General features: G+C 44.9%; 1 protein-coding gene across 2 annotated transcripts in view; it reads left to right on the top strand.

The window, feature by feature from the left end:
* Positions 1-27,377, top strand: part of LOC135394652 (relaxin receptor 2-like) — a 107,407-nt gene that overhangs the window by 54,567 nt on the left and 25,463 nt on the right. Inside the window, exons 2-7 of one of the 2 annotated variants that reach the window (XM_064625498.1) lie at positions 12,115-12,267; positions 23,018-23,119; positions 25,307-25,421; positions 26,350-26,568; positions 26,646-26,720; positions 26,920-26,991. In XM_064625498.1, coding sequence (XP_064481568.1) covers positions 12,115-12,267; positions 23,018-23,119; positions 25,307-25,421; positions 26,350-26,568; positions 26,646-26,720; positions 26,920-26,991 — 736 coding nt within the window. Of the gene's footprint in view, positions 1-12,114; positions 12,268-21,828; positions 21,905-23,017; positions 23,120-25,306; positions 25,422-26,349; positions 26,569-26,645; positions 26,721-26,919; positions 26,992-27,377 lie in introns of those variants that run through there. The other variant, XM_064625499.1, reaches the window with a different exon arrangement.

Genomic DNA, 27,377 nt, shown 5'->3' with positions numbered 1-27,377 from the left:
AAAATACTGGTTTAAAAATATTGTGTTTGCCAGGGCCTTTTGCTTTCCTTCAATATTCTTACCTGCATCACAAAGCCTGCTGTTGAGGCCACGCACTCGGTCCGCCGAAGTGAAGTGAAGCGAGTTTGGGGAACTCACCAAATTGTTAGTGTACCTTCTGCCAAGTACCACTAAAAGATGCCGCGTGACAGCACACGAATGACACTAAGTGCAAGAGTCACTCGTTGAAAGTGACAGTGTGACACTAAATTAGTCCCTGTGACAGGGGTATAGGTTTATGTTCTTACGTTCGTAAGCTGTTTCTCTTCATGATCGGGAACGAGACACACTAGTCGGAACGCATCATGCTGTAATGTAAGGGGTAACCTGATGGTACACTCTGAAAAAAAAAAAAAAAGAAGAGAGAGAGAGAGAGAGAGAGAATTGGGGAGTAATCGGATCTTCTTGTCCTCTGCACCGTATTTTAGCCCACTAACACTTACTCACAAGAACTGCAAATTGTCATTAGTCCCCAAATGTCTAATAGTCGTTCATTTAGCCCCAAGAGTTATTAGTGATTCAAACGGCGAAGAAGCGGTGGAGCTGGTGGTTTCGATGTTCCATTGCTGGTACTCTGAGATTGGGGACAAAATTCGGGTTATGACTCATTCTGTTACCAATCTCAGTGTGGCAATACGGGATTAATGGTTATGGTAGTGCATCTAGACACCATCTATTTAGTTTCACAGGAAAGGTCAGCTAGAAAGGACGGCTTGCTATTCCTTACTAAATGGTTCGTTAGTGCGTAGTCCTGCGGTAGTTAAGAGTAAGGCTATGTGGGGTCAGAGGTCTTCCCCCGGGACACTGGTTTCCTCTCTACCCTATGATGTGGCTGTGTGTGTGTTTTAGTGTGCTGTGGTTTTCCCTACCGTGATGATGATGTCTCACTGACTCCACTGACTATATATCGACTCCTATTTAGCATCGTTCATCACCTCATCATCACGACACATCTCATCCTGCCCATTGTGCCTTGGGGTAGTGGGCCGCACCTTATGTGGCGAATTTCCCCATTCATTATCATTAATTTGTCTGCTGTTGTTGTTATTTGTATTAGCAACCCGTTTCTCTCTCACATTTTCTTAAACGAATTGGCAAGTGCAGTTCTGGACGTCGACTGTGATCGTAATGTGTTAAGCTCATCTTGTTAGTTGGTTAAAAGGAGATAACAATGACACCCGTTTAGCTCACGTGGGCACCTGCCTGCTTTCCCACACTTTACGTACTGTATGTTCTATTGTGGTTAATATTTTTCTTCGTACTCTATATTACAAAATAACGTACGATCACTCCAAGTGTCAATAAAGTGTTTATCTGGTTTAGAAAAGCAAAACTATAACGCAGACACAGGAATCAGGAATAAGAGACACTACAAGAAAGAAACAATGTAAAGACAGACATGGGAGCCAAATCTGAACCACACAACGCATCACAATGTGTCTCTGTGTACAGAGCCTTTTGGTGTTTGCTGTTCCTATTTGTTTTACTACAGGACGGGTGAATTAGGGTAGCCAGTCGACCGTGTGAGATCTAACGTCTTCATATTTTTCTCTTATATATCTAATGTACAAAGGGCGTTCAAGCCAAACCGGGACTTTCTGTCTCCTGAGTGTACAAATGGCTCCAGCTACTTCTTTTCGTCATTTTCACACGCGACAGGCCTCCGCGTTCACCACGTATAGGTCCAAAGTTTGTGAGTTTGTGCAAAACAGAAGACACGTGCTAGACAAGATGGCCGACAACGAGGAGAGCGCGCACATCGAACAGCGAATTGTCATGAAGTTTCTCGTGAATGAAGGTGTAAAGTCATCTGAAGTTCACAGAAAACTTCAGGCTCAATATGGCCACGATACACTTAGCCGCAGCAAAGCGTTTGAGTGGTGCAAACGGTTCCGAGACGGCCGTACATCAGTGCAGGACGATCCCGGCCGGGGCGGCTCAGAGCCCAGTGTCAGTGTTCCTGAGAACATCCAACTTGTGGAGCGCCTGATCCTCAAGGACCGACGGATAACATGTCTCGAACTGGCTCGAAAGACGTACCTTTCTGCGGGAACGTTGAACACTATCATTCATGAACACCTCCAGTTTCGGAAAGCCGGGCCTCATCACCAAAGGAGTCCTTCTCCTACAGAACAATGCACGCCCGCATACCGCGCATCTCACGACACGCACCTTACAGGAACTTGGCTGGGAGTTGCTGCCACATCCCCCTTACAGTCCAGACCTCGCCCCCAGCGATTGCCATCTCTTCGGGCCACTGAAGGCGTTCCTTGGGGGCCGCCACTTCAGCTGCGACGACGAGGTCAAGAATGCGGTCTGATCATGGCTGCTACGCGTCGGTAAGGATTTCTACGCTGCTGGCATCCAAGCCCTCGTGAAACGCTGGGACAAGTGCATTAGTGCAGCTGGAGATTACATTGAAAAATAAAACTAATTTCTCGTCTGTAAGTTCATTTTACTTTTGCGAAAAATGAAAAGTCCCGGTTTGACTTGAACACCCCTCGTATTTACCGTTTTCAGGATCCTGAGAAACGTTGCCTAGAAAATACAGCTCTAGGACACGAGTACTACAGGAGTAATCACGCGAATTTGCAATTGGACTGTGCGTTGACAACGTTGGAATTGGAATTGGAAATGAAAGAAAAATATGGAGATGTTAGTCCCGACCCAGTCAGGACTGGACACTCTAAAACGCGTTTGTGGGTGGAACACTAGAGCCAGAAAAAAGAGAAAAACAAACAAACACACAAACAGGAAAGAGGTAGAGTGGGTCAAGCAGAAGAAAGCATAAAGGAAAAAGGGGGCAAGGAAAAGGGGGGGACGTTAGGCACCGAGAAACACTCACTGGTTCATAATGTCAGAGATCGCGCGAACATAATGCCACAGAAGTTATCACAGAGTATCAAGCAGGTTCGAAGCGGTAACGAAGACGACAGGAGCGCTCAATGCCGTCACCTGGTGATGGGCAGGCCAACAGCCGAGAACCTTCCCAACAGAGAAAGGGCGATTTTCGAGGCGGGCTAGTGCCGCCGCAAGAGACCGTCGAGGCACGCTGTATCGAGGGCAGGCCTCGATGACACGTCCTGTGTCCTCCAATACCCCGCACTAAGAACAATTCGGTGAGGTAACCTTCCCAAGTTTAAAGATGAGACGGCCGGTATATGGCACATTGAGACGGAGCCGGCAACGCCGGAGACGTTGACAACGTTCTTCTTATCTTATCCTTGTGGTATCAAGTGTTGAGTGTCAACAATCTCCTTCCAGCGAGTTACTGACTTTGCTTTATTTATTTTTTAATTATCACTTTTTGACTTTAGTATCCCTCTAGTTTTCTCACGTCATCATCGCCCCTGCATATACTATGTGTATTTTTCTAATGTGGGTTTACACCCACAGTTAGAAAAGCGCAAACATTTCAACAGCCGCTTGCCCTGAAAACTATATTAAACGACACAAAAGCCTTGACATTTCGATACACACCCCATATTTCCTATCTCAGCACGTGACAGGGCACAACGAGGAAGTATGTGCCAGACTAAAAACATGACGGAAACTTTCCTTTAACCAGACGGTTCTCCACAACAAATGTCAACAAAACAAAGTAACGCGTACACGCAAAAAAGACAAAAAAAAAGAGAAAGTGAGAGTCATAAAAGGCTTAAGCGAGTCTAACGGTAGGATGTTTCCCCTTTCTTTTACTTTCTTCCTATCCTTTTCTCTTTTTTAAGAAGAAAGTCGTTCTGCTTGATGGCCCTTTTTATGATTCGCCCTCTCGTGGGACAGATCTGCAAAAACGCGCGCGATGAAAAATGGGTGTCTAAATGAGATTCATATTTTCCCAAAGCGAAGGATACATGCGTCGACGTATGGTTGTAGAATTTGCTTCTATAGAACAAGTTTGGTTGGTTGAATAAAGAACGAGTGGTGTCAACAGTTGACTGGAGTCAATGCTCTCTCTGATGTGTACTCGCTGGTGAGGCAGTATGTTGTGGTGTGTTTCGTTCTTATGCGGTGCAAGTAAAACTATAAGTCCTCGCCTATGTATTTCTTATTAGAGCTTAACATTACCATGTTGTAGGAGCTTAGCGGGTGGAAGAAGGCATACTGAGTCCGTTTAATACGAAAGAAAACTCGTTGGGAGTCCGCGAAAGTCTCGAATAGGACTCAAATTATCGAATAGCAAGTATTCATGCATTTTTAGTTGGAGTTGTGAAATAGTTGTGAAATTATTAATTGTACTTAAGATACAGTAATTAATTACCTTAAGATCAGTCAATTAGTGGGTAACTTCTTTAGTAATTACTAAACTATAATTACTAAGTGTTAGATATGCTTTCTCTTCTGTGTTCCGTATTTTTTAGTAACTTTTAAACAGCTCTGGTTTTAGCAGTCGAAGGCGGAGAGACACAGAGCTATAATCATGCACCTTTGTAATTAAATTATAACCATGCAAGCCCCCCAGAAAACTATGACATTATGTTACGTTTAATAGCAAGCAAGTGGTGATAAAGAAAATACAGAGATAGTACTCTAGTAGTCTGCTCAAATGAAGCCAATCACACCGTAGCGCTTGAAGCTTGCAGGTTAAGCGGCAGGGATAGAAATACACAACGGGAGTGGGCACAAGCTGTACAGGTGTACACTGAGTCAATTTTTACTCTATATGATGAAAATCGCGAAAGTGCACCTGTGAAACAAGTTATCCGGGCTTTCAGGTTTCGTGACTGAGGTTTTTAGCAGGCATAGCTCAAAAAGTACTTCGCCAAGTGACACAACCAACAATGCGGTGTGACGCAACAAGTTATTCCTATATCGAAGCTCTATAATTACAAATTAACATTAACGTACTCAGTAAACACTCGCAATAATAACAACGACTGTTTCGAAACTGTGTTATCTAGAAACTCCAGCATGTAGTTAACCATTTGGAACTGAGCAGTACTGTGTACGTTTGTGCTGAAGAATTGTGGTAAACAGTCGTTAATATACATGTCTGCATAAGTTCATAATCAGTACGTTAGAATTGTACCAGACCCTTTATTAATAACCGAAAAGAAAGCTCAGTTACTCTATTCTAGACATTTATTGTAGATTATATATAGCCTTTGTCAAGCCTTCTCGGCGTTTTCCTACAGCCTCTTCCAACCGGAAGGATATATAATGAAATTGAATTAAAATTGAATTGCTAAAACCTACAACGAAATGACTTAAGATAAGACGAACTTTGCATCTCGCCGTGTCGGGATTTGGGATTCGTTATGCACGATGCACCACCTTTTCCGCTGGGCCTGTCACTTGCAAATGCCGTCCAACCAGCAAGCACGAAATAAGAGGAAAACTCCCCGAGTCACGTTAAGGCTGACCATTCCGCATTTCAATACACGGAAGACATATACCAACATGTCGTCCTGAATTAATAATCCAGCCGGCTATTTATCTTTCTTTAGGCATCGTTCCCCAATAAGTAAAGCAGAAGAGAATCCATGACTCAGCAATGGCAACTTCATGTCACGCCGGTCTCATTAATAACCCGCAAATAAGAGAAGGGAGAAAAAGAGCCAAAGAAAGGGCCGAGCAAAAATAGAAAAGAATAAGGAAACGATTACAACGCCATTTTGTCATTCACACATTTATCTTCTTCATTTCTTGCTCTTGCCGAAAAAGGAAGAGCAATGCACTGGCCGCCGTAACACATCCATTGGAGTCGGGGAAAATAATTCTCCACCATCGCTTCTTGTTAACTATCTTCTTCGTTTCCTGAGACTTGTTACGCGAAAATCTACTAGGGAATGCTCTTGGAAGGGCACAGTGGAACATTCTCTGAATGATACATCGGCATTGGAGCCTGGTTTCCGGAGCCTGGAAACACCGCTCTCTCTCTCTCTTTCTGCCATGGAAGGGAGGGTGCAGTTATAGACTTCCGACGACTGTCGGAGTAAAAATATATGCGTCTGTGTAGTGGGAAGGAAACTTCATGGACGTTAACCCGTTACTGACAGAAAAGAGAGAGAGAGAGAGAGAGAGACAACGTGAGAACAGTACTTGTGCACATAAAAAAAGGAAAGAAAGAAGGCTACAGTTGGGCTTCCCTCTGCGGAAACCAGAATTAGCAAAAGTACAGACCAACGAAGAGAAGATAAAGACGCATAAATCTGGAGTATGTTTATCGCTCCTGTCAGAAGTTACAATCCCAGACCCTCTATTTGAGTTTGATACCCGCATTTGTATGTGTGTGTTTGCCGTAGTGCGTACTGTCAGAGGAAATAGTGTTTCTTTCACAGATATAGCCAAAGGGAACTGACGAGCAAAGAATATTTATTTCGTCAGTGCCACGTGAAGGTAAACCTCGTTAGCTTTATGAGAATCGTTCTTCTTCTCTTTTTTTCTTTTTTTTTTCGATGGTTTTGAACGAGTTCAGACGATTAAGAGCTATTCACAGTGTAAATCTCGGATTTAAGAACCGGTAGCTGCTGTACTTGTGCACTTTTGTTTTTCTTTACTTCTTCGGTTATTTCACGATTTCATGACAAAGGGCGATATACTGAACTCAATAGAGACGACAGTGGCACTTAGGAAGTTACAAGAGCTTCAGGGAAGTATGTGAGGCTTCTACTTAGCTTTATTATTTTATTTTTTAACATTATGATTGCTGGGCAATGTCACCCTCGATCATTCGTCAACTTCTCGCTCAAAAAACGAAGAGAAAAAGAAAAGAAAGAAAGAAGGAAAAGAGAAATCGTCGTCGGCCACCGTGCATGCTCGGAACGCAAACCGCGCTTTGAGTTTTGGGTGCGCGCACTATTTCACAAAAATAGCGAGGGGCCCCTAAAACCGGCTTGCGTCGCATCCGCGTTATCGTGTCGTCTCTGAATGGACTTTTTGTTTACGTAAAGTGAAGTAAGGTTTAGGTAAGGGACCATGAAAGGATATCTGACAAGCCCACGATCATCATTAATTTGTTCACCCGTACTAAAGCATTCACTGTGTGAAATATGAAGTTGAAAATCGTTCAAATAGCGAAGATATTCTATATTAACCACGGGCGTGAACGGCAGCTGCTACGGCCCGCCTCCGAGGCGAACTGGCCGTGACATCATGCACAGAACATGTTGGCGATTCGCGGACGGGCTTTTGCGAAGAAACTGCAAAATTTTCAAACAAGTTTGCATACTTCGTCATGAAATATGTTTTAATTTGACTTGCAGACAAGATTGTAACTAACCGTTGACACAGAATTCTACGAGAAATGTAATATAGCCGTTAATTGACTGTCAGCATGGTTACCGTACCATAGTTACCGGTTATGCACGTTTTCCTCTTTGAACATCATCTTCGTCAAACCATACCTTCGTCGGTGACATCTTACGAGCTGCTGCGTACTGAACGATCCATAGACGCTGTGTGTGTCGCATAATCTCTTCCTCCATTGCTGAAATTTGCATTTCGCCATATTTCAAGCGATTTCGACTGCAGATATACGACGTCGTTGTTGTCCAAACCGAAACCATGCACCCACGTGGTCCGGCGGGGTGTGTCCTCCTCGTCGTTCACAGTTGGCAGAGAGGATTGGATGGCGATGACGTAAGCCCACTTCGAAGGCATAGATCCAGCGGTCACGCCCTGCTATTTTTGTCTGATAAGTGCGCCCCCGTTGTACTGAATTCGGTTAAAAGTCGATGTGTGTACGTTAGTGAGGGATCATGAGAACGGTTTCCTGCAGAAACTCCATGCAGAGTACACCATGCGCTCACAAAAGACGAGTATTTTTTATTTTATTTCTTAATTTATTTTCCTTTTGTAGGTCTCAGGTGTTAGCCGCAACGAGATTCAAACGCCCCGCTCCGCCTTATGAAACCCTATTCCCTAAGCTGTACGCGGGAAGAGGTCGCAGCATGCATTATAGCGCTTTCGTTTGGGTCCCTTATTCTATTCTAAAACTTCCTATTCATTCACTCTGATTTGCTATTCGTATGAACGAATTTTCGTAAGACGAACTTTAAAACGCAGTTTGCGGAAAGAAGCACGAAATACCGCGCGCAGCACTTAATTGAATGAGGCTCTTTGCACATCTTGAAGGAAAGCGATGTTCCACTTTCACGCATGCGTTGTTTCAGTGTTGTGGCTTCTTCAGATATTCTTGAAGTTGCCCTCACGGAATAAACACTTGCCTTATGCTTCCGGCTATATGCTGCCGTTCTGTCGCGATTCGTTTTATTTCAAAAGCTACAACGGCCAAAATAGGTCGCAATTAATAAGTGCAAAGAAAAGACGACTGCGTTTTTGTGCCGCTTTCCAGCAGTACGGCAATACGGCATCAAGGAAGGCTCATATTCATGCCGTTTCGGACAATGCAGCAATGCCGAAGCAGCGTACAGCTTGGGACAAATGTTTGCGGTACACGGCACCGGAGTATTTCCATAGTGCGTATTTCCTTAGTCATAGGGCGAATGGGATTGATAACGTAACGGGTCGCTCATAATTAACCTATGACATTTGAAATGTTTTAGAGGCAAGATTTGACAGAAGTCGTTTATGCTATCCTGTCTCACAAAAACCTGACACATAAGAGTAACATGATCCACACAATTGGTAAAGTGCGAGCTCTATCGTAGCGACTCCTTTTTGTTCAAACCTGTGGGAGTAGGCTTCTCCTCTAACGTATCCTAACCTAACGCAACGCGCCTGGCATGCAAATGGCAGAGATGTACAGTCGCGAATAATCCCTAACTGATCAGTACAACAGTACGCGTCTATTTACTATTCACTAATCTGAATGATACATATTACTCGGTTTGCCCGTGGTTAGAGCGCATGAGTCAGTATACAAAGCTGGGCGGTAGCGATTCAGTTCCCGATTAAGTCAGCAGACGACATCATTGCAGAAGAGTGCGGTCTGCGGAGCGCATTTCCTGGAAGTGCCAGCCGACGAGATGCGTTCTGGCAGCTCATGTCATAGCAGTACTTGCAGTATGTGAGGGTGGCGTATATATATTTAGAAATTTGACTGGGAACTGACAGCTCGGCGTGCCTGGCTCTCTTCAGGACGATTGGCGCTGTGGGGTTAAGGAGGACCTTATTCGAAATATGATGGGATCTTATTTCCGGTTGCTCTGCGCACGGTGGCCGTTCTGCGAAGCGATACGCGAATACTTTTTGTTGTTGTCCGCTACGACCTCACCTTTCGACACACATCATCGGTTCATTTATTTGCGTAACCTGGCTCAGGTACGAAGGTATGCGCATTCGTCGTTATTGCAGAAGGCGTACCGAAAACAAAGAAAAAGGTCCTGTCCGACGATGTCTATTGTTCGCGTTGTGTTTATTTCTTTTTAGTGATGAAGACTAGCGGATTATTTCGTACTGATTTATTGATGATATGATTCACTTGATATTTGTAAAAAAATGTAGAATAAGTATATTCCTGATTGCTAATAAGTATTTGTCAGCAGTAAGGCAGGGGAGCAGAATAGTCCTACCACCATTCTACATCTACTTGTGTCTCGGTGAGACTTTAAAGGGTTAGCTTTATGGGCCCCTCCAACGTCGATAGCCGTGTAGGTCCGTCCGTAACAGTCTTGGAGAAAGACGAAGAAGAAAAGAAGTTACAATGGCACTGAAACCAGTACCAGGGTCCGAACTGGATCGGAAGACGGCCCTATAAAGATGCCGCATTTTGTGTTTGGCAAAATGCCCAAAGATGGGGCACGTTCTAAAAACAACAACAACTTCATTTCAGGATGACGGGTGCGGACTTTCCTCGCCTAGCAACAACGAATTTTCAATTAACAAAAATCACTACGTGTTGATGGTGGAGGAAAACAAAAAGGCAACGCTGAAGAAGCTGTCTTGGAAGAAACGTCTCTCCCGTTCCTTACATTCGACGTAACGCGCTTTGAGCACGTGCGTTTTCTCTTGCCGACGGTGAACGCTCTCGTTTGAAAGGTTGGAGGGTGGGGGCGTTGTCTCCGTCGGCAGACAGAGGCACGCCATTGCTCGAAAGAAGAGCATTGGACTCATTCCAACACTAGTGGAAGTCGCGTGTCACGCGAAAGGTACTCCTGCTGTCGTCGCGGAAACTTGTTGACACACTCGTTATGGCTGGATATGCACAGGTGGACCGGATAATGTAACTTTGCTGTTCCGCAGTTTGCACTGTGCGCTTTATGCGCGTCAGGATTTTGGAAGAGGAAAACCTGTTCTCGTTCGCGCAACGGTGCCTCGCGTGATGTCGGTTTATTTTCATTTTTTGGCACGAACAGATTAGTGGGATGACGCAAAATTTGTATGATTGTGGTTTTGAGATTTTCTTTTTGCAGCGCCGGTCGCTGCCTCTTGTTTGTTTTCTTTTTAACATGAAGGGTGTTTCTTTATCCTTTCTAGAATTTCTATAAAAAGCTACGAGCGCAGCAGATATGCCGTTTTTGCAGTTGAGTTATACGGCCAGGCGGGCATCCTCTGGAAGTGAGTACGTAACCCCAGGATGACTAATTACTTAAAATTCATTAACTAGCTCCTTGATTAGGAAATTTCGGGCCAAAGGGAGGTAGCAGAGTGGGAGACAATCGTCGTTGAAAGCCATTCTATCTTTTAAAAATTCTGATACGAGCGCGTGCTGCGAAAAATCCATCGCAGAATTTCCATATGCAAATGAGCCGAAACCAAAACAGCGCGTCTCCGGAGCGCTTTCACCTTCGCCGGTGGAGGCCTATCTCATTCGCAAAGCGGTTCATCTGGCCAGCAGACCAGCACCTACTCCAATCATCTTCATCGCTCCAAGGCACGTGGCCCTATGACGTGATTGAGCGCTCTCCTCCTTGCGCTCCCGATCGGTGCGTTTTCGGTTTCGGCTCATTTGCATATCCGAATTCGGCGCTAGATATTTCAACGAACGTGCGCGTTCGATGGTTTTTTAAATGAGGACTATTTTCCATCCAGCTGTTTTGCTTTTGCACGACATTCCCTAATTACGGAGTTAATTAATTTTAGGTAATTAGGCATCTTGTAGATACATACTCTCTTCGAGAAAATGTCTGCCTGGCCGTATAACTCAACTATAAAAACTACATCTATGCTGCTCTCATAGTTTTTTTTTTGTATATAAGAACCTGTAAATGATGTTAAAAAAAACGCCCCGTATAAGTGTTGTACTTATCAAAAGACAACGAGCTTCGTGTAGTGCAGGGGTACTAAATGAGAGTGACAATGAACAATGAATTGACAGTGCTACATTGAACCGGGGAACTAATTCAGTGACATGACAGGTATTGAATTTCGGCACTTTTTGCAGCTCTTGAGCCTCGCCGACTTATTTGATTATATTTACCTTACTTTCCAGTTTATTGGGATTGTTCGATTGCTTCAATGCATGTTTTGTGGTATACAGCACAAGGTATCTGGTATGCGAGATCGCATTGAATAGAAAATGGCTCCATCACACGTCGTTGAAGGATTCTAATGAAGCCGGTGAAAGGAGTGTCGTGCCTTAACGTCCCACTACATCATTATCACTTATTCGTTGTTGTTGTGTCTTCTGGTTGCAAGCTAGCGCATTACAGTCTGAAAACACAGCTTCACCACATCACACGTTCGAGCCCAACCACTGCACATAATGATACTGTTGTCTCTCCTGATATGAGGGGAGAGCAACGCCTTTCTGTGACAAATAACTTAAAGAGAAATCGTCATCGTCAACAATGTGCGGAGGGTATCGAATAAACAGAATCGTTGAGAATGATGGTTAGGTTGGACCGTGTTGTGCGGGGAGGTTATCTCTCCAGATTGTATACAGTATACTCACGATCGCTACGAAAGGCTTATGTCCCTTCAAGACACCGATGTGCTCTATTGTTCCTCATTCATTCATATGCGCTCTCCTTGGCGAACAAGCGCAACACTACACAGGACGCGTCACGGAACAGGCGCTTACTAGCAACAGAGTGCATTTTTGCACAGCCACCGAGAACGGAGACAAAGATAACCACGGTGATGTCCCTGCTGATACCTTACATTGTTCAACGTGAACCGTCACCCGCTAGTCCACCTTAATGCTTAACTGCTTTTCTCTATTCTTTCCAGTCGTAGACACGCGTGAGGTTGTGATGGATCCCGACAACTTGTGTCCTCCAGAGCACTGGCCGTGTGGAACGAACAGCAGTCACTGCCTTCCCAGGGAGCTTCACTGCGACGGGATCATCCACTGCGACGGTGGAGAGGACGAGCTCAAGTGCGGTAAGTCCTCATCTACACAACAACAACAACAACTTTATTTTCGGTCTTGGAGAGTGGGGAGTTTCATCGCAACAGGCGATACTCTACCCCAGTGCTTGGTGGAATGGGGGGAATAAAATAACGAGCCCCTTTACAATAACGATCGAAGTCCGATGGTGTCCAGAAATGTCAGAAGAGCTTTGAGCGCTGGGCGTTGCTGGGCTGGATTGGGCCAGGGACCAAGCAATTTCGGTAGGGAGAGAGGGCGAGAGTCCAGCTGACGAAGAGACTCGGAGAGTGTGGTTCGGGAAGGTTCGTAGTGAGGGCAATGAAGAAGAATGTGCTCCAGATCCTCAAGAGCACCACAGTGGCAGCAGGTGGGAGAATCAATTTGTCTCAAGCGGTAACGCCACTGAGCTGTAAAGGCCACATCACACAATCTACACAAGATGTATTTTGCATGCGTTCAGTTGAACACCCTTTCTCATTACGTTAGAATTGTTAACGCATAAAAATTATGTATTGGAAGTCTATGCTGGAATTGTGGTATGAGAACAAGATTCGCAATGCTGTCTTGGCTATGAGTGTTTCTGGTGTCGGTGTGAAAAGATCGCGAGTACTGCTTAGATACGGATAAGAGTACGGCTCGCGCGCAGCACGTGCTACAGCTGCCGGAGTCTGCGATGACGTCCGCATTATTAGTTTCAAAATGCCTTGCGTTGCGGTTCAACTAGATGATTATTTGCTTCCCACCTTACATTAAGACACACCTTCCCAATCTCTGTTACCCTGCCACAGATAAAAAAAATATGAGATATCGCGACCCCCCCTTAGATTTTCGATTTCAGTACATGAACAGTAATACACAAAATTCACGCAGAAATTTAATTTGTCAGTTAATATAGTCACAGTGCATCAGCTGTGCCAGAGGGCTGCGTGGCTCAGTGGTGCCCGAGTTTGAATGCCGGTGCTCGCTACCCCAGACAGCACGTCTGGGGTTTTTCCTGGGTTTTCCTCAGACGACTTTCAGGCATATGTCGGCACAGTTCCCCTAGAAGTCAGCCCAGGACACACATTCCCCAGGGCGTCAGTCGTGACGTTGCCCACTTCTGTGAGGCCGACAACTACTAGCGGAAACTGCGCAGGAAACGGCGCAGGAAAAAGAAAAAAAGACGCATGCAAGCAGGAATGGCTGTTCCTATTCACTAAAGTGTGCTTGCTGTTGTTGTTGTTTGTTCGACCTCGGGGTCCGCTACCCGTGCTTTCTTGTGACGGAGAATAGTGTGCAGAGCATGGCCTAAGATCATCATTTGCAGTCCTATGTTTTTCAAGTTCCCGACTCATTTCGCGAACTCTCCGCTGAATCTATTACGACCCCCCTTGGGGGTCCCCACACACAGTTTAGGAAACACTGCATTACGAGAGCAAAAAGTGAGAACAAAACCGTGAGTATATACCGTTTTCGCTTTGCACCATTGCTCTGTTCTTCTGCTTCATCTTCTAGCCCATGTAGAATGGCCATTAGCCACAAGGGAGATTGACCAGTGGTATAGAATTGACAACCTAGACAATGACTATGACATGATCAGGACAATCTATAGATTGGGAAGGTGACGGTGGAGGTGAATGAGATGGTGAAGGTGAACTACTTAAGTGTAGGCGCGATAATACTCAAGGGACGATGGTCCAGGGGGGGGGGGATGACGATGAGGGTGAGCTAGAAGCGGCGCGAGTGGGAGAGGAAAGACGAAAGACCCGCTGCCACAGAATTACTCCAACTGGCATTATGAGAGGCTCCAGACGAAAGGAGGGCTGACGGGGACACGGGGACTCCCAGCAGACTCCCATAGAGACTGATGTAGGCTTGGCGAAGACGATCGTAAAGGCTGCAGTGCAGTAGGAAGCATTCGATTGTCTCGTCCTGGCCAGAGTGGGGCCCGCTGGGGATGAAGAGCGGCCGGCTCGGTGAAGGTAAGTTGAGGGGCATGGCGAGGCAACGGGCGCGCATCAGGGAGTCTTTTGACTGCCGAGAAAAGCAGAAACCCGGCTACCACGAGAAAGATAGGTGAGCATATGCAGGACGCAAGACGGGACCAAAGGAGAGCCGCAAAATTAGAGCTGCCCTGTTCCGAGCAGCGTAATGGCAAAACGTGACACTGTCTTCGAATCTTTTATTCGATATGTTGTCAGGAATAATGACGCAGGGGCGGCAAAATGCAGGGTCAAACCACACATAGAAACGTGTGCATGGTTTATTTCACGCCTGGTTTATTCACCAGCGGCATGGCCGAGCGAGTTAAGGCGTCCCGCCCGTTGGTGGTACCCAAGGCCGTACTGAAGACTGGGAGGTGATGATTTCGAACCCTACAACAGGCTGTGCTGTCTGAGGTTTTCCCTGGGTTTTCCGAAGACTTTCAAGACGAATGTCGGCACAGTTCCCCCTGAAGCCAGCACAGGACGCATACTAACCCCCCTGTCCCCCACTCCTTCCTGCTGTACTCTCTCCATCTGTCCACATCTGTACGGCGCACATAGCCACAGTTGCTTCGCGGCGCTAACACGGAATAAAACAAAACTGCATGGTTTATTCTGTCATTTGAGAAGACTACACGTAAGTGCACCGTCTTACTGCACGCACCTTCCGACGGCGCCTCTCACAAGACGACGACAGCGATACTCTTTTATCAATTTGTAACGGATCTGTAACCAGTGTGAAATGATTGACACATGATTAGGGCGGTTTCGCAGGAATGTGTTTCTCGTCTATGTGGTGTCGGTTACGCGGAGGCACTCGTTACACAGAAACACTCGATGAAACTATCATACAACTGGAAACGGAGTGTACAAGGACACTCATTCGTACGAACGTGACCGTTTTTTGTGTCCGTGACACAAGCAAAAAATGTCACGTCCGTGTGGATGATTCCTTGGGAGGGAGGAGATTCTATGTTTGTTGTAAAGGGACAAAGAACATTCCTTAGGATAACGAAGTCAACACAGGGGGAATACAACAGTAAAAATGAACGTTGTTGTCATGCGTTGGGATGTGACGGGCTATCTTGTTATGTTTGCGGAGGCAACCTTGCCTTCAAAGTCCAATGTACGAAAATTGTATCGTCGTTGGTATTTCGAAGCAAAGAAAGGGAACACGAGATGAAAGACATACAAACATAAACGAAAACGAATCGAGCGAGCTGGTGGTGACGAACTTCCGTACTTCAAATCCTGGGGAAGAGATGAGACGACTGACAAAATCTGTTTACTCGTTTATTGTATGCTGTACTCTTATTAACTCTCAGTTGTTGCGCATCATTTTGAAGTCCCTACCGTCGCGTGGAATATTGCGTGCACGTTTCAGAAAACTCGAAAGAGCGGAAAATACGAGGCTTTTTGAGGACGAAGTAACGCTACTTGCATAGTGCCGAGAATGTGCTTACAGTATGTGCAGTGAAACCCCTCCAATGAGAAAACGCGCGCGTAATGAAAAAGGAGAAGTGGAAAAAGGTTTTCGTTTGAACGTTTTTGTTAAATGCTAGATATTTCGGTCGTTAAATTAAATTTACGTATTATAATCTTTTCCCTTTATTCTCCGTTTAACGCGTGGGGGTGTTGTGCCTTCAAATGACCGCGATATGGAGGTGGATATTGAAAAACATAGCGTCACACAGATGCGGTCTAAATCATATTGTGACACGATAGGGAGTAAATAATGTTATAGGTTTCGCGTGTTGCAGATACCGAATTGCCCCTTCTGTATTTGCACGGAAAAATCCCAGATCGCGAGCCGCGGATATTTGTGAAATCGACGAAATATTTCCATCTATTACCATCGCATGCGTAAATGGTGCTAATTATTGTGTGCCAATATAGTACGACTACGCTATAGTCCTACAGCTGGCTAGCCTTTTCAGTGACTTCCATCTTTCAGCATTTATTTATTTATTTCAAGTACACCCCAAGGGGCCCTTGGGGAAGGGCATTACACGGGGGTTTGGGAGAGGGACATGGCGGTACATATGAGGTAGATAATTTCATTACATTACATGTTTAATTTATACATAACAAGACAAACAAGTAATTGCGACACAGAAGTCTTAAAATAATTAGTGGTACGATGAAGGTACATACATTCCAAAAATTGATAAGTGAACACACTATAGTGTAAGGGAAATTGGACACGAAAGTAAGTACTGGGACTACGCGAAGTGATGTGTAACGGCTGATCAAAAGTGATGATGGCTCATGGTTAATTATTGTTGCAACGGACGGAGGCAAGGAAATCCAATCGATTGTAATTTGTACAAAGAAATATTTCGAGAAGGACACCGTTTTAGCAGCAATTCGTGTTACCTTTAAAGGGTGATCGCGTCTTGCAGATATGTATGCGATTGGCCTGGGGATATAAGATGATCGTTGTGTGTTAAATTTTATCAAAAGATGCTAGACGAGCAACTTTTTTACGATCACAAAGTGGAGGCAGATCCAGGGCTCTTTTAATGGCTCAAATACTGGAATGAGGAGAGTAGTTGGATGCGATGAAACGGGTTGCACAGTTCTGTATATTGCCTCGAGGTCATTAATAAGATATTTACTATTAGTTATTAGTATTAGTTATTATATTTACTATTAGTACTATTATCAGCTGCAAAAATGACATCTATGCTTTTATCGCATCATCACATCTATCGCGGCTTTTTTGAAATAAAAAAAATCCAGTACATGATAAAACAAAGACGTCCTGTATGGATAAGAGAAGTGAAGATGTCACTCAGGTGAATTTATTTCAAGCTTCTCTCTTCATGATATCCCTAATTTTAAGTGACGACGGTACAGACACGACAATTGTCTGTCAAAACACAAACGACCTGTGACGCTCGGAGGACGGAAACTTTCTTTACGAATGCACGACCTCTAAGGCTCGGGGAAACAACGTAAAGAGAACATATATTTCTTATTCGCCAACTGAAGGAAGATTTTTTTATAAAGTGACTGCATTTCTTAGCGTGCGCACACACACAGACATAAATAAATGATGATGAGATGGGGGCAAAGCACAAAGCGCAAACTGCTTATGAAAAAAAGAAAAAAGAAAAAAAAACCGCGAACTGTCCCGAGTTTGCATCTCTCGAAGTGTTCCTCACGGTATAAAGCTTTGCACGGCTCTGTTTAATGTATCGAAACGTACACAGGGAGCTGTGACGCGTGGCTGCTTCCGTGGCAGTGCTGGGAATCATGCGCTATCACAGAACGCTGCGCTCTGATAATATGCAGATTCAGGAGATGTGCCTGTGTTTACGTTGTGGAAGCTTCGTGTTGCATGTAGAGGTTTGCCTGCGGTACGTACTGTGCAGTGGGCTACGGCGCGAACTCTCTCCTTCCTCTTCCTGGTGTATCACTGCAGCAGTACAGGCAAGTGTGGCTGCCCTCTGCGCCTTTGCATCTCTAGATACATCTACTCAATGCACTTGCACAATTTTTATCCTCCTTGCACTAGCTCTCGCGAATATTAAGAAACAAAGCCATCTGATCTCAATCTACTCCGTTTTGTCGGAGTTACCTTCAATCTAGAGTTCAAAAGCCCACTATTCGTGCATGCATTTGTATCTGCAAATGAGCGAACGATTTGAGTCCAATGGGTGTATCTGTGCCAAATCCCGGCAAACACTTCGGCATACACTGAAACAGAAATGTCGGCACAGTTACCCGCGTAGTCAGCCCAAGACGCACGGTCAAATACTTCAGCAATAACGACCACTTCTCCGCCACCATAGTAATGTATACTATATGCGACACACATCAGAACATCAGTCAACAGCATTATGGAGACCTTAGTAATTACGAATAATATTTATCATGCAACATAAAAGCTTGCACGAAATATAACGAGTCCAGATGAACAGCAGCGAAACGCTATAAGACGTAAAACGTGGAATATTCTTTAAACGGACGATGATAACTGAGTTTAGTTTTCGCAGTATGGTTCTGAGTGCATGAAAACGGGACATAAATTGTGAGAGGGAGAAGCAAGGAGGAAAAAAATCAGACCATTCCCGTATTTATTTATTTTACCCTCAAGGTTACACAGGCACACTTTGCCAGATTTCCTTTCCAAGTTTGTTTTGCTTTGCTACAAGGTGGCATGGTGTCAGGGGAATATTTAAGAGAGATCTACACGGGGGCATTTCCTTCTAAACAGGACACTACAAGATAGACAACTCCAACTGGCAAGTGTGATGATGATCCGTACTGCTGTCAAATCGACTGACAGCACGCCACCTCAAACGCCCAAATGATACCTTGTCGAGGCTTATCATGGTGGAAAATGTCAAAAAAACCTTCACTCCAATCTTCTATCTTTCGCAACGCACTATAATCCGAATAAATCCCTTATTCACCTCGCGTATTACCTCGCCTACGTGGCTTAACACGCCATTCTTCTCGTGTTCGATGTGCCATCATACATGACAAACTACCGCTTATGATGCGAGCCGACCTAACCATAAAACTATGACTGGCACAGAAAAGCACAAAAAAGAAGGAAAAGCCCGGGCCAAAAAAGAAGAAAGTAATAAGAGATAGATGACGCCTAAACGCTTGATGCCTTCGGCGATACATCATGACGTTTATTATTATTATTTTTTTTTTTGCAGCCCATTTTCATATTCAGGCAGCTGAACAAAGAACGAGACAGATCACCGCAAGAATCCTTACTCAAGCACATATCGACGATCAAAAACAGAATTAGATTAAGTTCGTCGTTCGATATCCGCGCGGAGGATTAAACTAAGGGAGGAGGTTAAAGGCCTTAAAAGTCTCTAACTGCGCTTTTGTAATCACCCTTGACGTCAGTTTAGAAGAGATGGATGAAAAGTCCGCGTAAATTATACGCCGTCGCAGTTTGCGAAATTGCGTTCGTTGCGGAAACAATGGCGCTCTGAAAGTTTCTTATTAAGCCTGGTGTCGAGGTCGTTACTGGTTAATTAGCACCGGGTTCACAGAAGATGCAAGAGATATACGGGGTTGTTCCCATTGGATCCGGCGTGCTTTAAGTACATGTTTGCTTTGTCAGTACGCAGCGTGATCTCGAACTGTGCTGTCTTGTGTCGGCGACATTCCTACGGCTGCGGGTGCTGTACGTGACCGACGGCAAGGATGAGCTGCTCGCCTTCGCACTGTAGTGTCTGAAGGCCACAATTTCTTCGCGCACAGCGTCTTATCTCCATGACTCTGTTAGTTTTGTTCTCGTACCATTTATCCGACACTCTTAAAGCAGAACTTCACCACATGAATCGCTGATTTGTGGAAAGCGCGAAGCGTACGGCCTTTTTTTTCCCTCTTATTTCCGGGTTAGCGCCGCGAAGCAACTGCGGCTATGAGCGGCGTAGAGACGTGGACAGATGGAGAGAGAACAGCAGGAAGGAGTGGGAGACAGGGGGGGGGTAGTGTGCGTCCTGGGTCGACTTCAGGAGGAACTGTGCGGACATTCGTCTGGAAAGTCTTCGGAAAACCCAGGGAAAACCTTAGGCAGCACAGCCGGTGACAGGATTCGAACCCATGTCACCTCCCAGTCTGGGCGTGGAATGCGATCATCTTAACCACTTTGCCGCGGGAGCTGGTCGAACGGCTTTTTGTGACACTTAAAATAACTGCGTATGTATCACCAAAAGGCGTTCGTCTCCCGTTTTCCCACAAATTACAGGGGAGAACAATGTCATTCGGGATGATGGTTGACTAGTACGGTGATGTACCACCACCACCGTATGCTTTAAGGGTGGAACACGTCACAAGTTTGATTCCGTGCGTTACAAACAAGTTCTAAAACAAACTTGTTTAAAAAGTTAGAAAGCAAATGCACTGACAAAGTTGTGATACATAAGTCAACTTATGCACACGTTAGTTTGAGTGTCAGAAAGAAGGAGGAAATACGTTTGCATTTTCTCGATCTTTTGTAATGACCTTCCTTTCTTTATGGTACATTGTTCACAGGCGAAGTATCCCGTCGATTTCATTCAACGTAATTTAATAAAACGACCCTTTATGAGGTGGACAAATCTGCTTAGATAATTTGTAATAAAAAAGGCTCTTCGTCCGACAGCCGTTCTTCTAACAAGAGAAAAGAATATACGTATGTGCTTGTTCCGCTCTCAGTGCAGCTCCGCACATTCATATGACGCGGTTGTAAAATTCCATTACGAGCAGATGTAAATGTTGGTTCCTAATACGTAGGTGTATAGCCTTTCGACGTTTATGAAAATTAAATGTGTGCGAGAAAACAACAGTATGCTTGTGCTATAAGTACTTTTTTTTTTTCGAAAGCAGTATCATTTATATTAGCTTGATCCATTGGGCTCAAGGTTTCATTGCCGTCCGAAGGAGCGATGAGTTGATTATTATCGTCACATTACATTAGTCAGCTCGATCTAGAGGATGATGTCGTCGAAAAGTTCCAGAAGAAGCGGAGACGCTGTAGCCTGGTGGTGGACCATGTCCCCAGTAGTTTGCATACGGCGAATGGTCGGTATTCGATTTCCCGCTTGTTGCTCTTCGGGGTCTCGTGCTCCTGCTGGTAATGAACGCACAGGATGAAGTTTTGCCGCGTACAATGAAACGCGGCTGCGGTGGTAGTGGTAGTGGTGGCAAAGAGCTCCCCGTTGTCGACCTCGCAGACGTGGGCAACGTCACGACTAACGCTGTGGGTGAAATGTGCGTTCTGGGCCGACTCCTAAGAGGACTGTGCCGACATATGTCTGACAGAGTCTGAGGAAAACCCAGGAAAACCCCCAGACAGCACAGTCGCTGCACAGCACAGAAACACGGCAGCAAGTGAACGAAACAGCAGTCAAGAGTCAATAAGAGCGTCAGGTCCACAGCATGCCACAAGAGGTGTGAGCGTCATGGAGCTCTCATATTCTTTGTGGACCTATAGTACCCATTGGAGAATGGGGGGGGGGGGAGGTAGCGAAATGTCATGAGTTTCAACCTGCCCGGTCTGGATCCTCATTGAGAGGAATGCCACCGGAACGCGGCAACCACCGGAACGCGGTACCCTGTTCCTTGCTGCACAACTTCCGGCATGCTTCAAGAATGTGAAGAACTGTTGGGAAATTTTGCATTCCCGCTCCCAGTAATGTATGTACATGGTAGTGTTGAAGTTATTAAAAAATTTAAGGCAATAACTTGTCAACTAAAACACTACCCGACGTGCAGCCACATTTTAACCGTACTAGAATACCGTACACTACACAAGATGTTCCGATAACGTTCATGAACGACGTAGGACTGATACAAAGTTGTACAGAATATCGTTAATGCTGATTATTGCAAATTGTACAAAATATTGTTAACGCTGGTTTTTCAACTTGTGCGGAATATTGTTAATACTGCAGAATATTGTTAATAACGCTGGTTGTTCAAGTTGTGAGCGAGTGTGCGATCGTTTGCAAGAAAAATCATTGCAGAAATAGAACACGTACGTAAAGATGGCTTCTACTTAGTGCAACTAGGCGTACCGTGAAGCACGCTTTACAGGGGTCCTCTCTACTGCTTTCTTCCAGCTTTCCTTCCACTTGAACTCTTGCGTCGTCCAGCGACCATTTCCCTTTTCCTCAACCATGCCTACAGGAGCTCCTATCAGAATCGTGACCCCTATCGTGACACGGTACTGGAACCTTCCATTTATGAAAGCTGGGTAAATAGATTCGGGTAAATAGAAATATCCTGCGTTGCTATTTTTGGATGACCCCGGTAGGAAGAAACCTGATATATGAGCGATCTGAGACGCCAAGAACAATTGGGTTCTCCATACAAGCGCTTTCATGAGGGGTGCTTCGTTTTCCTTTTGTTCGTGTTCCGCCTTTTTCTGTTGACGTGGAGACAAATAAGGCGCGGAGAAGGCACTGCTTGTGTGATAATGTGCAAAGTTCGACGCATAAACCTCCCTGAGCTAAACCTCTCAGAGCATAAACCGCATTAAAAGTCAACGAGGAACTCACTTTCTTGGTCAGCTTGCTTTTGAAATGCGGAGCTCGTGCCTGGTGAGGCCTTGGAGCTCGGTGTGTATGCGTTCTGTACTAGGGATATGCAAAGTTTAACGCATTGCAGTACATAAACATTGCTGCATGAAATATGTTACGCTTGTCGAGAACTTAAATTCGTCGACCTGTTGGCTCGCGTTTTCTTTTTCTTTCCTAGACCGATATCCTGCAGCACCGTCGCGCCCTGCAGATTTCCCTGGATTTTCTGCGAGATGTGCAGCCTTACTACTATCTCTCCCACATCGTCACCTCATTGTCATTTTACGCGTACACCTCATGCAGTCCCGTCGGCATCGGGGTAGTGGGCCACAACTCAGGTGGCGAATTTCCCCATTAATCATCATCAGTGTATTTGTTGTACTTGGCCCATGCAGCTCTCCTGCGCATCAGTGCCGGACTCTTCGCTCCTGTTTTGCTTTCATGCAAAGCCAGTGGACTCCTCGAAGTGCTCTAAACTGAACTCCGACCTGTCGTCGCTTCGCGTTCATCATAATTCATCCTCTCATATTAACCGCTGTGAAGTGCGGTAGGGTCCTGTGGCTACCACGGGGAAAAGTCCCATGTCATCATCACTTCTCCTTCATTTATTGTTGTTGTTGTTGTTGTTTGGAGAAGCAAGTAGCAAAAACATGGCGTCGACGAGGTTTGGTTAAGTCAGTTCATCTTCACGTCTGTAATAGTTTGTAAAAGTCTGCTATCTAAATACCATATCTTTATAACCCAATTTTTCTTTGCAGAGGATACTCACGGAGGCATTCCGGTGCTCAGGGACTCCCTGAGAGAGCGCATGGTGTACCATAACGACAGCAAATCCGAGGTGTATTATCGACGAGGCTGCAGTAAGTGGGTCAAATTCAGATATCCTTGCTTTTAAAATCCATTTACTCACTTTGCTGGTACACGTTCTTTTGCTCGTCCCATCGCATAATACCTTCATGAATGTGACCGACAGTGACATGACCGACCGAATGCGACCGAAAAAGGGCCAGGGGGTAAAGAAAAAACGGAGTGCTCTACACAAATGGGACCAACTGTACGTGCTTGGCAGTTGTGTGGTCTATCCAAAAATAGTTTTTTCGTCGCCCCTTGTCTATTATTAACTGTAATTAATTTTCTAACTTTTTAATTATCGGTTTTAGCTCTCAGATGAGGAAGTTGTAGTACATGTCGAAAAAGACGCAACTGAAGTGGTTCGAGGTTGCTATGCTTGTGGTTTCCTTTTTTTCCCGGGTTTAGAAATTGGTTTCAGAAGTCGCGCGCTCCGCATAATTCGGCGCCACCGCGCGGCGATTGCAGTGCACTCTGATAGGTGTGCCGTGAAACAGGTGAAATATCTTCCTCTTGTTTTACGTGGCCCAAGGATGGTCTCCAAGCACTTATCTCAAGCTCAATGTACGTCGGAGGCCGCTGGAATCGTCGCGCGCGGGTGCCAGATTCTGGACAGGGACCTGCGGCCCGCCCGGCATCTTAAACCAACATTTAAACCCGGGAAAAAAACGAAACCACACGCCATAGCGACCTCGAAGCACTGCAGTTATGTCTTTTTCGAAATGCACTACAACTTCCTAATTGACATCTGACAGCTAAAACCGATAATTAAAAAGTTAGAAAATTAATTACAGTTAATAATAGACAAGGGGCGATGAAAAAACTATTTTTGAATAGACCACACAACTGCCAAACACGTACAGTTGGTTCCATTGGTGTAGAGTAATCCGTTTTGCCTTTAGCCCCCGGCCCTTTTTCGGTGGGACACCCTGTATAAAGAAAGCCTGATCGTTTAAACGACGCAATCGCTACCGTGCTTTCGACTGCCGTAGCTACACAGACGAACCGGGATTGGTTGCGTGGGCGGTCATTAGTATCTACATAGACCCTATCGGCTGTTACCTTTAACGCGAATATATACAAAGCGGGGCAGAATACATTACTGAAAGCCACTTCAGTTCGCAGCTCTCACAGTTTCAAGTCGGTAGAATCGGTCGTTTCGTCCCGAAAGAAAAGGCCCATTACAACTGTTTATTACTTAAACGTTTATATTTGTTAGCCAGTGCAAACTGGAGCTCTCGTGTCTTCCTTACGGGCTTTGTTGGAGATGCATCATGCATAATGACAGAGTATGCACGCGAGAATGCGACGTTCTCACAGACATTCTTTGTCATTATGCATTTGGGCTCTTCAGAACCAAAGAAGAAAAACATGTGATGTGAAAGAGAGAGGGCTTACAAAGTAATCTTCCACGTGAAATAGAAACGTCCCACGACACTCCAACGTCGTCAAATAACCAGGCAATTTTCTAAAAGGGACCGGCTCGCGCAGTGAATTAATTTTCCGAATCTCTGAAAGGCGTCGGAGCTACTAATTCTGCACATGTGGTTCCGTCAGTGCGTGTTGTTTTCTCATTTTTCTCTAATTTGCCCGATGGTTCGGGAAGAATGAATAATGATGGTTTCGTGCGGAACGTATTTATCACCCATACACCGTGTGAGTGTGACAAAAGGGGTTGTGTGTGTTGGACCTTCCCTCCACGATTCCTTATTGCGTGAATCATCTTGCCACGAGAAATTCAAAAGGAAGTGGCATAAACTAATGATGGTGTGGTAATCGATTTCAGTTAATTGCTTGTTTGCCCGGACTCCTCGATATGCGCATTAGATTTTCATATCTTCTTTTGAGGCGTGGCGTCTTGTTTTCGTAAAAGCACATAGCCCATTTTCTTTAAGCGCCCACTGCATTTTTACATGCACAGCGAATGTGTGTGTGCGGATGCAGAATGGAACATTTGTACTTCCTTGCGAATATTCATAAGATGTCTCTTCAAGACACGTTGTAAAAAAAGAAAGATAAAGAAACAGAAAAAAAAGTGCTCATGTGCTCATTTTGGGAACTGTTGACTGGGTATACATTGCTCGTTACACTTCTATAATATGTTCTTGTCGTCGTTGTTCACCGTATTATTGCTTGCAGAATTCATGCCGTGTTTTCTCTACTTGAAAGCAATATGTTTATTACAATACCATTTGCAGATCGTACGGACGTCCCAGAGGGCTGTTACTGTGATCTTTACTTCAGGCTGAGGGTATTCTGCCAAAGTGCGAAAACGACGAGTGTACCACCGCCCATACCTGATGCTTCGCGCCTGTAAGACGACATCGATGTACTTTCTTGCACCTGACACAAATAATAAGATTGTCAACGCGGAAGGTCGAGTAAGGTTATTCTGCCTTCGGCTCAAGTCTAAGGTTTTATGGGAATGTGCAAAATACATTCCTTAATGTATGCGAATTAGTGTGTTTTTTATCGTACGGCGTGTTTGATAGAATGCAATCCCATGTTGGGTGAAACGTCGTGCACGCGCTTGTAGGTATAGTACAATACAATATACGATGTCTTACGCACAAGATACCTGTTTGTCCCTGACGTTGGCAACATGTCACTGAGCTTGGGGGAAGGGCAAAAGACAAAACACAAAAACGAACAGCACGTTTTTGTGTTTTGTCCTTCCCCCAAGCTCAGGGACATATGTGACCGGGACAGGGACATATAGGACATATACGACCGACTTTGTCCGTGTGCTTGCCAGCCATGAACCAGGACTTACTTTATCGTCTACATATCTGTTGGAATTTTGTGCACATTAACTTACCTATAACCCAACAACACAAGGCTGTCTGGATATCCGATGTACGTCTGAGTCTGGATGTTGGGATATCCTGGAGATAACGAATTTCGTCTAAGTTTCGTCGAAGCCGCGCAAAGGCTGTGCTGTCTGAGGTCTTCCTTGACTTCCCCTGACTTTCCCCGCGACTGCTCGTGCGCTGCCCCACTGGCGGCGTGAGGTTTGTGACGTCAGAGCCACATGTGTTTCCGTATTCGCTGTGCCCATTTTCTCAGCCTCTATTACCCGCTTCGCTGTGAAACTTTCAATTGAGGTTCACATCGATGCAAAGCACCATCTTTTACATTTATCTGGGATAACTTGGGATGTAACACTTTTCTCAAACACGTCGCATGTTGTTCCTCATTCAGGAGTACGTTTCTGAAACAAGATTGATCTTCCCGTTCACAGGTTGTTCGAGGATGCGAGGCTGGGAGTTTTGCCAGAAAATGCATTTCTGGGTTACAAGAAACTTCGAAATCTGCAAGTGCATTTTCTCACACCCATTCTTCATTACCGAGGCACTTCAGTTATCGTTATTAACTCTCACCACTTTTACAGATATTTTACGAGGTCCCTCTCCGGAATATCGCCTGGTGCTTTTCGCGGGCTACACAATGTAGAGTTGTTGTAAGTTGTCAATGGGTGTCAATCGCGTTTCTGTTGCCCCGCGCAGTGCCTTATGTCAAGGTTATCATTCTGAACAGGACAATTGAACATAACAGTATGTTGACGGAGTTACCACCGAAGGCTTTTCTGGGACTATCGAACTTAACTTGGCTGTAAGTATGGCTTGTGAAGCTTCGATAATGAGCAACAGTTAAGAATAATGTTGTCCGCGCTTATGAGTCCAATTGCGGTTTTAAACGAAAGCTGCTCGTTAGACATGAACGGTTAAAAGTCCAAGAGTTGCACAGGTCCTTCTCCGTCCAGTACCACACGTACTGGCACCGGTAGTTTATAATGAGATTTCAATTGCAGGAGCCTCAGGCATAATCGATTTGAAGAATTCGATGTGGAGGTCACGCGAGACATCCCAAATCTACGTGTCCTGTAAGTCTTTATCCCCGTCCTCCTCCATTTTTATTGTTCCGCGTCGAATTAATGTCGTTTCCCCGCGCACACGAATTTTAAAACACTTTTCTGGTGTAAATGTCTTGTACTACCTTTGTGATGCAGGTTGCACAATATATTACTAAATGGTATACTCTGCAAAAAATAATGAAAAACACACACAATTTAAAAGGGCACATTCAATAAAAAACACAATTTCAGGAGGGTGTACTGCATCTAAAACACTGTTATTACACCTTTCCTTGAGCCTCCGGTATAGAAAAAGTTAATGGATTGATTATAAAAAAGAAAAAAAGAGGAGAAATAAATAAGTTGTTTATTTAACAAACCTCCCCTTTTATATGCTGTAAGGTGTAAAAATATAG

This window comes from Ornithodoros turicata, chromosome 5 (assembly GCF_037126465.1).
Source record: "Ornithodoros turicata isolate Travis chromosome 5, ASM3712646v1, whole genome shotgun sequence".
Lineage (NCBI taxonomy): Eukaryota > Metazoa > Arthropoda > Arachnida > Ixodida > Argasidae > Ornithodoros > Ornithodoros turicata.
The sequence above is the reverse complement of the archived record's forward strand: the minus strand, read 5'-3'. Positions and strand labels throughout refer to the sequence as shown.